This window comes from Aspergillus clavatus, genomic scaffold, assembly GCF_000002715.2.
Source record: "Aspergillus clavatus NRRL 1 1099423829802 genomic scaffold, whole genome shotgun sequence".
Lineage (NCBI taxonomy): Eukaryota > Fungi > Ascomycota > Eurotiomycetes > Eurotiales > Aspergillaceae > Aspergillus > Aspergillus clavatus.
In genome coordinates this window covers 1,953,236-1,966,588 of record NW_001517097.1, presented here as the reverse complement: position 1 = coordinate 1,966,588, position 13,353 = coordinate 1,953,236, and the positions used below count along the sequence as shown (strand labels likewise).

Sequence of the window (13,353 nt, the reverse complement as noted above, 5' to 3'; positions counted from 1 at the left end):
CCAATAATCGTAACCAGCGGGGCTACTCCTGTGTTTGCCCGCACTCTCAGCTAACTTTTAGGAGCAAGTGAGTGCAGTAGGGGCACAGCGGGTTGGAGACCGAGGTCGTACAGCACAGAGCGCAAAATCAATTACCCTGCAGCCCAGGGGCCTATCACGAAGCCCATCATGTAATTTCTGCATGCCGATCCACAGGTCACAAAATCAGAAGCCTCAAGAACGAGCCATTCGCTTCATTTGAGTTGTCGTAGGTACGGAGTACTCCGTCGCTACTATCTAGATAGCTCGAGAGAGGATGGTAGAAACGGAAAATGGGTAGGATTGGGGCCCATTAGGACAATCAATAGTATCGTCTGAAGGATGAACTATTCCGCAACTCGGAGGTCACAAGTTCGGGACAAACAGCAAAGATCATCTTTTTTTTCTGTTTTGGTTCGTGGACGAGACTTGAAATGAACGACGATTCCACTCTGCTGCAGAAGATGCGGACGACCTTATCCCTAGTTCCCTACTCGATTGATGCCATTTTAGGTGGAGACCATCGACATCGAGTCCATGGCGGGCTAAATAAAGAGTAGTTAGGTGCGTAGGTAGTGTGAAGACTGAAGGGACTAGAGATCCATACCGATGCATGAGTCTCCATTTGAGAGACTACTCCCATCTTCGCATATAGGGCGAACGCAAGGAGCACAGTACTTCGCTTGTAGTTCATTATTGATTTGCTGAAAAGAAGAGGAGTCTTCACTTGGCTGGCTGAAATGTCTGGGTTTGTTTAGAAGACAATAATGGGGATCAACTGGGAAAATTGAGTAATTTAAAATCTGGAGGGTCCGCCAGCTGTCTTCGCATTATTAACTGTACACTGTAGAGATTTTCATCCTTCCTCTATCAAAATCAAACAAATTATGTATGAAAATAGATCATTATGATCTTATTGATTCACAATAATAAATGATTCCATCCCAACCAGGAATTTGCCCTACTCCGTAAGGTGGCAATTAAGAAGTAGATCAGCTACCCATTATTAAACTCAAGCTACACAGTATGGTCTCTGAAGAACGATGGTGCGCACTATTGGTAAGACTAAACGGGATGACTTCTGGTATACGGAGTAGTTAGGTCCTTGGTTAGGCACTACTTGCTAACTACTGAAGATCTGAAAAAAAGTCAAACCCAGAATCTAGTCTAATATTATTATATTACGGAGTACAGACTACAGAGGATCCGATTAATTACCTTGGAAGCACACGGTTGGTTAGATCTTCTGATTCCAGATGCTTTTTTTCCGGCTTTGTCTATCAGGTTGCTCCCCGAGGACTTGCTCTATGGTTGTCCCCCCCTTACGACTTACGACTCTGATCAAGCCAGATCCACCACTGCTGCACATTCAATCATATGAGTGTTTCTCTCTGGACGGAGTTGTGGACTAACGACTAACGAGTAGTTCCCCGGTCTATCAGCTACCTTTGCGGCGCGTGAGCTGCCCTTGACTAGTTTAGCTGGCAGAGCCGAGCTGAACTATCACCCACGTTCATCATCATGGTGGTCAACTACCAATCCCTCACAATGCATTACCATCCCTCGAGCATCTTCACTCGTTGCTTGATTTGTTTTGATCGGAAGTAATAGACTGGATCCACATTCGAGATTTGCATCATTGGCCCATTGGCTGTGGCTTAAAGGCCTGATTTTGAGTAAATACTCGGTCTCACCCTCCAGATGATTGAAAGCTCCGCGCCTGGCTGGTGACTTTCCTCCCTTTCTTTTCTTCTGGTCGGGCTCTTTCTTAATCTTCCAGTCTATTCCCTGTCCGGTGGTTCAAAGTATCCTTCCTATTGATTATAATTTCCGTTCTCATAATGCTGCGAAGATTCTCATCAACCTTCAACAAGAAGAAGGGCGACCGCGAGCCCAAGCAAAACGGCGTTGCGACCACCACCACCACCACCACTCCCACCACTAATAAGCGCTACTCAAAGGTTCCCGAGGGACACAAGTCCTCATCGGAAGAGGAGCGCAACGAGAAAAAGGGCGGCGCGGTCTCGCCTTTTGAGAAATACGCATCAGTTCTCCATGCCTCGCGGACACCAATCCCCAATCAGACTGGCGATGGCGCCTATCTTGAACACGAGCATACAACCAGTCTGCTGCAAGATGCCAGACATCTTGGTTTCAAGGATCTGGCGACCCTGAAAGAGGTCATAAAGAACAAAGCAACCGGGCAGCTGGTTGATGATAAGACCATGTTGATGGAGCGCGTTATCCAAGTAAGGCTGACTCTGCGCCAATTGGGAGAGTTGTCATTGCAATGTACTAATCTGGAAACTTTGAATGGTAGCTGGTCAGCAGTCTTCCTCATAACTCCAAGCATCGCGAGGAGCTCACCCACTCTTTCCTTGACGAACTATGGGGCTCTCTGCCTCATCCTCCACTCTCGTAAGCCGGCGAACAGCTTTTGTATCCCAAGATTTGGGGCACCTGCTAAGATGAAATGTCCAGGTATATGGGAAGTGAATATGCCTATCGCTCCGCAGACGGATCCAACAACAACCCCACACTGCCATGGTTGGGCGCTGCAAACACGGCATATGCTCGTACCATTGCGCCCTTGATCATCCAGCCTGGTGGATTGCCAGACCCTGGTTTGGTTTTTGACACACTCTTCGCACGCCAGAGCTTCAAGCCCCATCCCAACAACGTCTCCAGTCTGTTCTTTGACTGGGCATCTCTCATCATTCACGGTCAGTTCCCTCCATCGTTGAATAATGAATCGAGAGCGAAATTCTAACGGACAAACAGATATCTTCCAGACTGACTATAGAAACCCCCACGTAAACAAGACCTCTGGCTACCTCGATCTCTCTATTCTATATGGCGATGTTCAGGAGGAACAGAACTTGATCCGGACTTTCGAGGGCGGGAGGCTGAAAACGGATTCATTCTCCGAGCCCCGTCTTCAAGCATTCCCGGCTGCCTGCTGTGTTTTGCTTGTCATGCTGAACAGGTATGCTCTGTATATGCTTTTTTCAGGAGCAAGCACTCATCAGAAACGCGTTTAGATTCCACAATCATGTCGTGGAGCAGCTGGCAGCTATCAACGAGAATGGCCGCTTCACTCAGCCCCGCGATGGCCTCCCAGAGGACCAGGCCAAGAAGGCTTGGGAGAAATATGATGAAGATCTGTTCCAGACTGGACGACTGTTCGTGCCTCAGTCAGCTATCCTTGTCAAGTGGTTCGAGTACTGACAAAATGCAGGATCACCTGTGGATTATATATCAACATCACCCTTTACGATTACCTGCGCACGATCGTCAACCTTAACAGGACAAATTCGACCTGGTGTCTGGTAAGTGATGACAAGTAAAACAGTTATTCAGAAGCGGAATCTGATTCATGACAGGATCCCCGAGCACAAATGGAGGGCAACAACACAACTCCGTCTGGACTGGGTAACCAGTGCTCCGTTGAGTTTAATCTGGCCTACCGTTGGCATTCAGCTATTAGCGCCAATGACGAGAAATGGACCGAGAAAATCTACGAGGACCTCATGGGGAAGCCTGCGTCAGAGGTCTCCATGACTGAGCTTCTGATGGGTCTCGGCAAGTATGAGGCTGGACTTTCAAAGGATCCTTCTCAGCGAACATTTGCCGGCTTGGAGCGCCAGGCGGATGGGAGATTCAGGGATGAGGATCTCGTCAACATTTTGACTGGCGCTATCGAGGATGTTGCTGGTGAGTTTGATGTCGGCAAATTTGATATCTCGAACGATGCTGACCCTTTTTCTTTTTTTTTTTTTTCATGGCAGGTTCTTTTGGCGCCAGGAACGTGCCCAAGGTCCTCAAGAATGTTGAAGTCCTGGGTATTCTCCAGAGCCGGAAGTGGAACGTCGGCTCGCTGAACGAGTTCCGCAAATTCTTTGGACTGAAGCCGTACGAGACTTTTGAGGAGATCAACTCGGACCCTGATGTCGCCGAGTCCCTCCGCAGTCTGTATGACCATCCTGACTTCGTGGAACTGTATCCCGGTATTGTGTCTGAGGAGGCCAAAGAGCCGATGATTCCTGGTGTTGGAATTGCCCCTACGTATACCATCTCCCGTGCTGTTCTGTCTGATGCCGTGGCTCTCGTCCGCGGTGATCGCTACTACACGGTACGTATTTTCACACATTGGTTGTTTCTCAGTGGTTGGTCTAACAATTCCACAGATCGACTATAACGCCCGGAACCTGACAAACTGGGGTTACTCCGAGGTCAGATATGATCTCAGTATCAATCAGGGATGTGTTTTCTACAAGCTCGCCACCAGAGCATTCCCGGACTGGTTCAAGTCTGACTCGATCTACGCGCATTACCCGATGACTATCCCCAGCGAAAACAGAAAGATTATGAAGAATCTAGGAAGAGAGGCACACTACTCCTACGACCGTCCTCAGTACATCCCTCCCCCTGTGGATCTGCTGTCATATCCTAGTGCCAAGTTGGTTGCCGAGCAGCGAAAGGACTTCCACACGGTCTGGGCTGATACCGTTGAATTTGTCTTCGGAAAGGCCAGCAAGAATTTCAAGCTTTCCGAGGACACTGCCTTCATTGAGAGGCAGAGGGAAACTATCAGCAAGCTCCTGAGCCAGGATGAGTGGCAACGGAACGTCAAGGAGTTTTATGAAGAGATTACAACCGGGCTGCTCGAGGAGAAGACAAGGAGATTTGCAGGCATCAACCAAGTTGATATCACCAGGGAGTAAGTTCGCCTCACTTCAGCAATGCTCAGTATCTGACAAGGTAAACAGTATCGGCAATTTGGTACCAGTGATCTTTGCCTCGAACCTCTTCTCTCTCCCTCTTCGAAGCAAGGAGAACTCACGAGGCATCTTCACTGAGCATGAGATGTTCAACGTCCTGGCAGTTCTGTACAACTGCATTTACTTCGACATTGACAAGACCAAGTCATTCCCTCTTCACCACGCCTCCCAGGCTGTTGGAGAGCAGCTGGGCAAGGCTGTTGAAGCCAACGTAAAGTCGCTTGGCGGCAGCAGCTTGCTTTCTGGTATTCTAGGGGGCTCTCGGGACAACAAAAATGCTTTGAAGGAGTACGGAGCGCACATGACAAAGCAGCTTTTGGAAAATGGCCTTGGTGCTTCTGAGATTACGTGGTCTCAGATCCTGCCCACCGTGATTGCGATGGTCCCAAGCCAGGCACAAGCAGTAAGTAACATTCAGTCTAGACAACCCTCACATTATCAGCTGACTTTTATTCTTCCATTAGTTCACTCAGATCATCGACTTTTACCTGTCCAAGGAGGGCAGCAAGTATCTTCCTGAGATCCAGCGCCTGGCTAGAGAAGAGTCCAAGGAGTCGGACGAGCAACTGCTCCGCTACTGCATGGAAGCCATCCGTCTCAATAAGACGTCAGGAGCCTATCGCGAGGCTCGGACAAGCCTGACTGTCACTGAAGAAACTGGCCAGGTCACCCTTCAGCCCGGAGACAAGGTCTTTGTCGGATTTGTACGTGTTTCACCCACTGAGGTGCCCATATCCTAGACGCGCCATTACTAACGTTTGGATTCACAGGCCAAAGCAAACCGCGACCCATCTGTCTTCCCCGACCCTAGCGAAGTTCGCCTCGATAGGCCCTTGGACGCGTACATCAACCACAGTCTCGGACCACACGGTTTCCTGAGCAAGGAAACAAGCCAGATTGCTTTGACAGCCATGTTGCGTGCTGTCGGACGTCTGAACAACCTCCGCCGCGCTCCTGGGGCTCAGGGCGAGGTGAAGAAGGTCCCGATTGCTGACGGATATTCTGCCTATCTGAGAGAAGACCATGGAAGCTACTCTGTCTTCCCTACGAGTAAGTATCTCTCTGCAGGTTCTGGAGGTGGCATGACCGCTAACATTTGTCCAGCTTTCCGAGTCCATTACGATGTGTGAGCTTTGGGTTACAAGGCTCGTTACTGGCAGACGATGGATTTCAACTTGCGATATTATGATACCTGGATATGTTGCATAGTTAGACTTGGATAATGTTGATTTGATTTGAGGTGTAACTTGGTGTAAAGTAGCATTTGCGAGGAATCTACGGAGTGGATCGTACTGCACTTCCAGATAAGCCCACACCGCCTTCTCTATCTGAGAAGTTATTGTCTTATCTTCAAAACACCAGATATCTCATTCTCACCGCCTCCTCCATGTACCGCCCACTGTAAACATTCGCGCATCACATAACAAGACTCAGACTCAAGACTCAGGACCAACTCAACTTCAACACAAGCCAATTCAACCGCCACCATGCCCCCCAAACAAGCCAAGGGCGAGTACATCGAAACCGTACGCCCTTATCCTCCCCCCCCTCTCAGACAACAAACCACACTAACCCCAACCCCAGGACACCGGCAACAAAATCTCCCGCCGGTCCCAAATCCACGGCACGCAACACATCATCCTCGGCGGCAAGACAATCATCCAAGCCGACGCCGTCATCCGCGGCGACCTCTACCGCTCCTCCTCCTCCTCCTCTTCCTCTTCCACCACCACCACCACCACCTCCTCCTCCTCCTCGAACCCGGACCGCCAATCCAGCGGCCCCTCCGTCGCCATCAACGTCGGCCGGTACAGCTACATCTCGCGGCAGGCGGTGCTGCGGCCGCCGTCGCGGCTGCACCGCGGGGTGCACGCGTTCCTGCCGCTCAAGATCGGCGACCATGTGTTTGTGGGCGAGCGGGCGGTGGTGGAGGCCGCGACGGTGGGCAACCATGTGCATATTGGGCGCGAGGCGGTGATCGGCAGCATGGCCATCCTGAAGGACTTTGCGTATGTGCTTGACGGCGCGGTGGTGCCGCCGGGCATGGTGGTGCCGAGCTGGTGTGTGGTGGGGGGTGCGCCGGCCCGGATTGTGGGTGAGGTCGGCGAGGGGTATGGCGTTGAGGGGGCTGAGGGGGGGATGGCGAGGGAGAGGTATCGGGCTGTTGGGAGGGGGTAGGGTGTTTTTTTTTTTTTCCCTGTGTGTGTTATGTTTATTATACCCCGGCTGTTTTTTTTTTTTTTGCGTGTTGTTTGGATTAATGAATGGAGGGTGTTGGGAGAGAGTCAACTAGGTTCATTGCAGTGGAGCGTCTCGTGAAAACTACGCGTCCCTATTCAAACTGATTACTATTAAAGATATTACTTCGTTGCCAGATCGAAGAGGATCCAGTATCAAAGGCACAGACGCTCAGCCCATGTTCTTCACCTCGACGGCCCGGGTCAGCCGGTTCTCCTCAGGCAGATACGGATAGCCTGCCTCCTCGCGGGCCATATCGTTAATGAACCTGCCATTCGGCTTGACGGGCTCGTGCTTCGACAGCTTGGACGCAAGGTAGATCCAGTTCAAGCTGTGTCCAACCGTGCTGACTTCGTCGCACACGTTCTTGATTCCATAGCGGCTTATCCGGTTGTACAGCTCGTCGTCCGTCCAGAGATCGAACAAATGTTGCGCCACTGCATCGGTGTCGCCGACATCGACCAGGAAACCATTCTTGCCGTTCTCCACCTGCAAGGGGATGCCGCCTGCCCGGGTCGCGATGATCGGCGTGCCTTTGTGAATGGCCTCGGAAACCTTGACCTCGAATCCCTCGCGCGTGGACAGTTGCAGAGCCACTTTGGCCTTGGAGAGCAGCGCGTTCAGAACCTGATCCGAAGGTCCCAGTCGCATCACACAGATGTTCTCAATCAAGTAGGGGATGTTATGTTCGATGTGGGACACGACGGCATCGTAGATGAGAGACCCGTCCGGGTCATCAACAGACCCGTGTCCGCAGATCAACAATTTGGGGGGCTTCGTGTCGGGGAACGCGGCAGTCAGACGGTTGTAGAACTTTTCGTAAGAATCCACAACGTCGAAGATTCCCTTGGACGGGTCAAAGCGAGCAATCTGAACAATATACTCGTCTAACAGTGTAAAGTTAGCCATGTCAACAATAGCTGGGTCCGAGATTGCAATAGGAGGATCGGTCTTACCATTAGGGAAGTTGATCAGGGGCATGCCGGAATTTCTGCAAGATGCATTGAAAACGCGGCCATAGTACGCGACATCCCAGTCCCGCATGTTCTTATTCAGTCCGTCCAGCCTGAAACAATCAATTGTCAGCTAACTGAGTCCTGAGTCTCTAAACAAAAGACTCAACTCTGAGCATGCTTACCAGTCGGTCGATGCCCCTATGTACCCCACAATGTCTTTGGGGACATTCGTTGGTACGAATGAGCTCACCGGATGGGAGATGAAAAGATCCGCCTTCTGGATCAACTCCCACATGCGGCCCCATGCTTCTGCCTGTGGAGTGTCAGGTTGGGCGATGAGATCGCTCCGGATCTGAATATGGCTACGGAAGATGACGGGCCGTTCTGGCGCCATGTTTTTGGCGATTTCAATCAGTGCTGGCATCTGAGGATCATCTGCGATAATGACATCGGCACCTCCTTCGGACGGGTGCCGCAAGGGCCCTCCCGGGATCAGCCAATATCTCTTAGCATTCTCCTCAATCCAGTCTGTGACCTTGTCCCAGTCTTCTTTCGTCAGCCGTTCTCCCGGGTTCTGCACGCCTTGCAGGATGTTGTGGTTGGTCTTGGTGATACGAAAGACACCCGGTCGTGGCTTTGGCACATACCTAGAATGAAAAATCTTTAGCTATTGCGCAATTGGTAGATAGATGGTCATGCCTGTGATGATGTCTCACCATTTGATATCAATTCCAGCTGCGTGAGCGAATCTCACCATGGCGTGTCTCATTAGGGCTACACCACCTCCTTGGGGCGTCGCACTGAAGAAAGCTACCTTGACGTTCCTCTTCTTGAGATCGTCGACATAGTACTTGATGGAGTCCCAGGTCCGGGGTCCTACGGTCTTCGGGTAGTCATGCAGTTTGGTAAGGTGAACATAAAATGCGGAATCGACCTCCACCAAGCCCAGAAAGCCGACCTGGAGCAGAGGAATGTTTTCTGGGCCGAACAACCTGCGTTTACAGTTCAGCATGATTCCAAGGGTACACCAGTTTCTCTAGCACGACTTTCTTACCTGACACATTTCCGCCCCATAGATTCTGCTTGTTCATCAATTGATCGGGTTTCCCAACCCGGGTACGTGGGAAGAGGCACATTGGTTTTTTCGGGTCTCTGCTCAGTCTCCTCGGGAAGGACGAGTGGGATAATATCCAGCTCTGCCCACAGGCGAGAACAGATGTCCGGGCATATCTCTGCTATCCGCTGTGGCATTGCGACGCCCATGAATTTCTCCAGATGCTTATCGGTAAACGATTCCAGTTGCTTCAGGATGAAGTCGCTGATGGCATCGGGCAGACTCTGGCCATCCTTCGGTGTGATCTTCTCCTGAATGAATTCGAGAAGATACGTCGCATCGCGAACGGCCAGAGCAATGGTGGCATGTCCATCATCTGTGAACAACACCGAGACACCCGCATAAACGGTCTAGATAGAAAGAGCAGTTAGCGCTTTTTCTCCCCCTTTTTTTCCCTTTTTTTTAAAATACAAAAAAACCGATGAGGGTTCATGTCATACCCCGGAAGGAGGTGCAGTCCATGAATTCTTCTTGAAGTCGACGGACAAACGACGCTGCTGGTGCACAGACGACCGCCGCCGGAAGCAGAGGGAATCCTGAGGCATGATAGATACGCAACAATACGAAGCACTTGTTTAATGATTGATTCAGATGAAGGAGCTTTGAGCGACAGGGAATGATTCTGCTGGCATGTCGTACTCACAATATTTAACGGTGTCACAACTCACCAGCCGTTGGTGACCTCATCAGGACAGCGCATGACGTACCAAGACACAGGAAGCACCGGAAGACAGGTTTCTTTTTTTATCAATCAGATTCACAGCTCGCATGTGGAGTCAACAAGTCAAGAGGCGACAATTCAGATCGTCCAGGTCAAAAAGATTCATTGGGGGAGCTTCGTGGCTATCCCATTCTCCAATGAATACTGTCCATCGCATGCTGGGAACCGGAGAGATGTATCTATCAGGCCATTGGCGCCTCACTTGACTCCGCATGAGCCGACCTCCAGCCAGAATGGAAGAATCATCAGACAATCTTCTGGTCGTACACATAAGAATTGTCTGATCCATGGGTAGACAACCGGGCTGAGGGAAACTTGGGATGGGACCTGGGAATAAAAATATTGGGGGGATCTCAGATCTCAGATATAAATCTCATAATAAGGGATTAAATATCATAACCTCGTATCCCGATATCTGGGGTAGTTACTAGTTAGTAGTTAGTCAGTATCTACCTATCTACGGAGTAGTCACTATCTGTTTGCACTTTGCAGTTTGCACCAACAGCTGAAACACTCCTATTTGCTTGGCTGACTATATACCCAGATGACTAGTACTAAGTAAGTACTGGTACTTACTTACTTAGTACTAGTACTCCTACTTCTAACTACTTCTACTACTCAAGGCTCGCGGGGGAAGGCCGCCTGCTTAGTCATGCCCAGCCCCTTTTACGCCCCCCTCTAATCTAAATCTATCGCGCCTTCACAGGGGGTCCCTGAGTCCCTGAGTTTCTGAGCAGAAGAAAAGGTGTCTAGGCAAGAAGAAGAAGAAGAAAGAAAAGAAAAAAAGGGACAATGGAGACAGACAGACAGACGGACAGACAGAGAGACACAGAGCGAGACACTAATACGAAAGAGCAGACACAAGTACTCCGTAGGAATCGAACCGTCGCCAGGCCTTATGTGGATCGTCGGGTTTTTATCGCCAGAAGCCAATTTAACTGTTGGAATCTTATTATTATTCTTCTCTCTAGTTAGTTCGAGTAGTTCTATCTATCCTTCTTTCTACTGCCACGTTGGAAGAAGAACTATCGATCTATCTTCTCTGTCTACAGCACAAGAAGCAAGTAGACGCTGAGGGAGTAGAACTTGAAAAAAAGCAGAAAAACTACCCCATCCAGTCAAAGATTCCCTTCTACTTTTCTGTCTCGATCTCAATTGTTATTCTTCTTCCCTCTCTCCCTCTCCGCCTCTCCTACAAAACGTGACAAGCAAGGTGCGCCGGTTTCCCCTCTCAAAGCCCCCATGTGTCTGTCTTGTTTTTCCTTGCATCTCCTCTACAGGTATCATATTAACATTTGCATTGTTATGACAGGAAACCCCCAATTGACTTAATACTCTGATCTCGACGTTCATCAGCTCCCGTCTTCAGCTTTCTTCTGCAGTCGAACCTCGTTGGCATCGCTCCGGATTGCGACCGAATTAGCCTCGGTGTTTCAGCGACCAGCCCAAATAACCAACTTTTTTTCTTTTTTTTTTGGCTTCGTCGGTCGCAACTTCAAGAGTCGCCTCAAAACCGTCAACATGGGTGGACAAGTCTCCAAGATGCTGGGGAAGATTTTCGGCACGAAGGAAATGCGGATTCTGATGCTTGGTTTGGATGCTGCTGGAAAAACCAGTACGTTCCACCCCCCCCTCCCTATGCACCGATTTCTACTCAGGGAGAGGACATTGGTTGGCTGACAGGCTCTCTCTCTCTATTCCAGCTATCCTCTACAAATTGAAGCTCACAAACCAGGACGTCACCACAATTCCCACTGTTGGTTTCAATGTTGAGAGCGTCACTTACAAGAACGTCAAGTTCAACGTGTGGGATGTCGGCGGCCAGGACAAGATTCGTCCTCTGTGGAGACATTACTATTCTGGTACGATCTTGTTCGCTCCTACGGCTCTTCTTCATATGTTGACGTGATGGTTCGCAGGTACCCAAGGTCTGATTTTCGTCGTCGACTCGAGTGACACGGCCCGTTTGGAAGAAGCTCGCTCCGAGCTTCACAAGATTATCAATGATCGTGAAATGAAGGATGCCCTCCTGCTTGTGTTTGCGAACAAGCAGGATGTTCAAGGCCGTAAGTACTTTTGCGTCCCCCAGCAGGTCTGTCACTAATAAGTCTTTCTGCTGCTCCAGACTTGAGCCCAGAGGAGATTACCAATGCCCTGCAGCTCAACAAGCTGAAGGATAAGCTGTGGTACGTCGCGCCTAGCGTTGCTACCGAGGGAACTGGTATCTTTGAAGGACTGGTAAGCGAAGCTTCCTTTTACACGTATCTAAGCTGTTCCGCTGGACAGATGGCTAATGTAAACCCAGGCCTGGCTTTCGAACAACGTCAAAACGCAGCCTCAAAAGTGATTCGATACCCCCCAGCCACCTGATCGTGCCCGTCCTCCAGAAGGCGCCGCTCCGCGCCCTCGTGTACAATATACCCTTCGCGCCCAACTGGCTTCAAGATCCATTTCGTTTCATGTCCGTTTTGATGACAAACGACGCAGCATTCCCACTTCCTGCTCTCATGTGCCGCACGGTTTCTTTTCCATCTATATTTCTTTCTCCCAATTCTTTTTTTTTCTCTTTTTTTTCATCTTTCATGATATCCCCCTGTGTTTCTGTGCGGGCCATTCATACATACCCTATTACTAATACTTCTCTTTGTCGCCCTCTGCAATTGACCATTTCGAATCTCGTTTCTGTCGGCTCTCGCTCGTGTTTCCATCCCTGTTTCCTTTCGATGTAGAAAGATCTAAATAGAAGGCAAATTGGACCAGCACATACAAATTCAGGCTCTACATCATTGTCTGTCTTGGCTTAGACCTCAGCCATCCCATTCAATCCCATGCTTCAAGAACACTCGCGTGACAAAGCGCTTGAGGCTGCAAATCGGCTACTATTCCCCTGTCCGTAACCTCCGGGGAAACTTTCCGTCGCCTCATTGCACCTTCAACAATGACGGAACCCTCACTCCACTAGGGACATTCAAGTGAGAAGAGTCGGCACGGAAGTTCCCATCCTGTCGGAATTCCATGTTGATCACTCTCCCCTTGCCTTGTCTATTCCGTCCCAGTGGGAGTATTATTGATTTGCACTCATCCGTCAAGAATTACATCAGACTAACACCATCCACCATGGTAGCTAGCAATCATCGTTCTGCCACACGCGACCAAATCAATCAACTCAGGTAGAATCTATACAGAAGAATGAAACACCCGCACAGCTCGACATCAAAAACATGTCAACCTGACGCAGAACGAGTGAGCCCCCCGGACATCAAGTCCATAACCCCCCACCCCTCCCCAGCAAACAACAAGGCATAAATAGCAAGACGAAGTCGGGCCTCTGGCGAGCCCTTTTCCTTTCCTTTCTTTTTTTTTCCCTTTCCTCCCTGGGATGATCTCGTTCTCTTTCCCTTTTGCGATAGCTCTGCAAGAAAGAAAGAAGTATACCTGAATAGTTACCCACTGCCGAAAAAAATCAGAAAAAAAAAAAAAAAAAAAAAAAAAAAAAAGAAGCACATCAGCAATAACCAACACCAA

The 13,353-nt window shown here is 49.8% G+C and overlaps 4 protein-coding genes across 4 annotated transcripts, besides 6 other annotated features; 3 read left to right on the top strand and 1 right to left on the bottom strand.

The window, feature by feature from the left end:
• Positions 1-1,859: 1,859 nt before the first annotated feature.
• ACLA_039980 (peroxidase/cytochrome P450 family protein) lies at positions 1,860-5,929 on the top strand (the record flags this gene model as incomplete). Its single annotated transcript, XM_001271207.1, has 13 exons — positions 1,860-2,267; positions 2,339-2,436; positions 2,500-2,741; positions 2,800-3,004; positions 3,060-3,200; positions 3,257-3,347; positions 3,402-3,732; positions 3,807-4,150; positions 4,206-4,738; positions 4,788-5,202; positions 5,264-5,503; positions 5,570-5,849; positions 5,904-5,929. 13 exons carry the CDS (start codon positions 1,860-1,862, stop codon positions 5,927-5,929), a joined length of 3,354 nt encoding a protein of 1,117 aa, XP_001271208.1.
• Positions 1,932-1,960: a microsatellite.
• A 357-nt stretch (positions 5,930-6,286) lies between the features above and the next one.
• On the top strand, positions 6,287-6,977 carry ACLA_039970 (dynactin subunit 5; the record flags this gene model as incomplete). Its single annotated transcript, XM_001271206.1, has 2 exons — positions 6,287-6,325; positions 6,384-6,977. 2 exons carry the CDS (start codon positions 6,287-6,289, stop codon positions 6,975-6,977), a joined length of 633 nt encoding a protein of 210 aa, XP_001271207.1.
• Positions 6,497-6,556: a microsatellite.
• Positions 6,978-7,208: 231 nt separating the features above from the next.
• ccg9 (putative trehalose synthase (Ccg-9)) lies at positions 7,209-9,652 on the bottom strand (the record flags this gene model as incomplete). The annotated part of the gene is made up of 5 exons (XM_001271205.1): positions 7,209-8,103; positions 8,176-8,640; positions 8,710-8,985; positions 9,048-9,457; positions 9,548-9,652. The coding sequence occupies 5 exons, from the start codon at positions 9,650-9,652 to the stop codon at positions 7,209-7,211; spliced, it is 2,151 nt and encodes a 716-aa protein (XP_001271206.1).
• Positions 9,653-10,624: 972 nt separating this feature from the next.
• Positions 10,625-10,657: a microsatellite.
• Positions 10,658-11,349: 692 nt separating this feature from the next.
• ACLA_039950 (putative ADP-ribosylation factor 6) lies at positions 11,350-12,175 on the top strand (the record flags this gene model as incomplete). The annotated part of the gene is made up of 5 exons (XM_001271204.1): positions 11,350-11,443; positions 11,532-11,690; positions 11,748-11,894; positions 11,954-12,066; positions 12,134-12,175. The coding sequence occupies 5 exons, from the start codon at positions 11,350-11,352 to the stop codon at positions 12,173-12,175; spliced, it is 555 nt and encodes a 184-aa protein (XP_001271205.1).
• Positions 12,176-13,166: 991 nt separating this feature from the next.
• Positions 13,167-13,204: a repeat region.
• Positions 13,205-13,284: 80 nt separating this feature from the next.
• Positions 13,285-13,328: a microsatellite.
• Positions 13,297-13,325: a microsatellite.
• Positions 13,329-13,353: the final 25 nt, after the last annotated feature.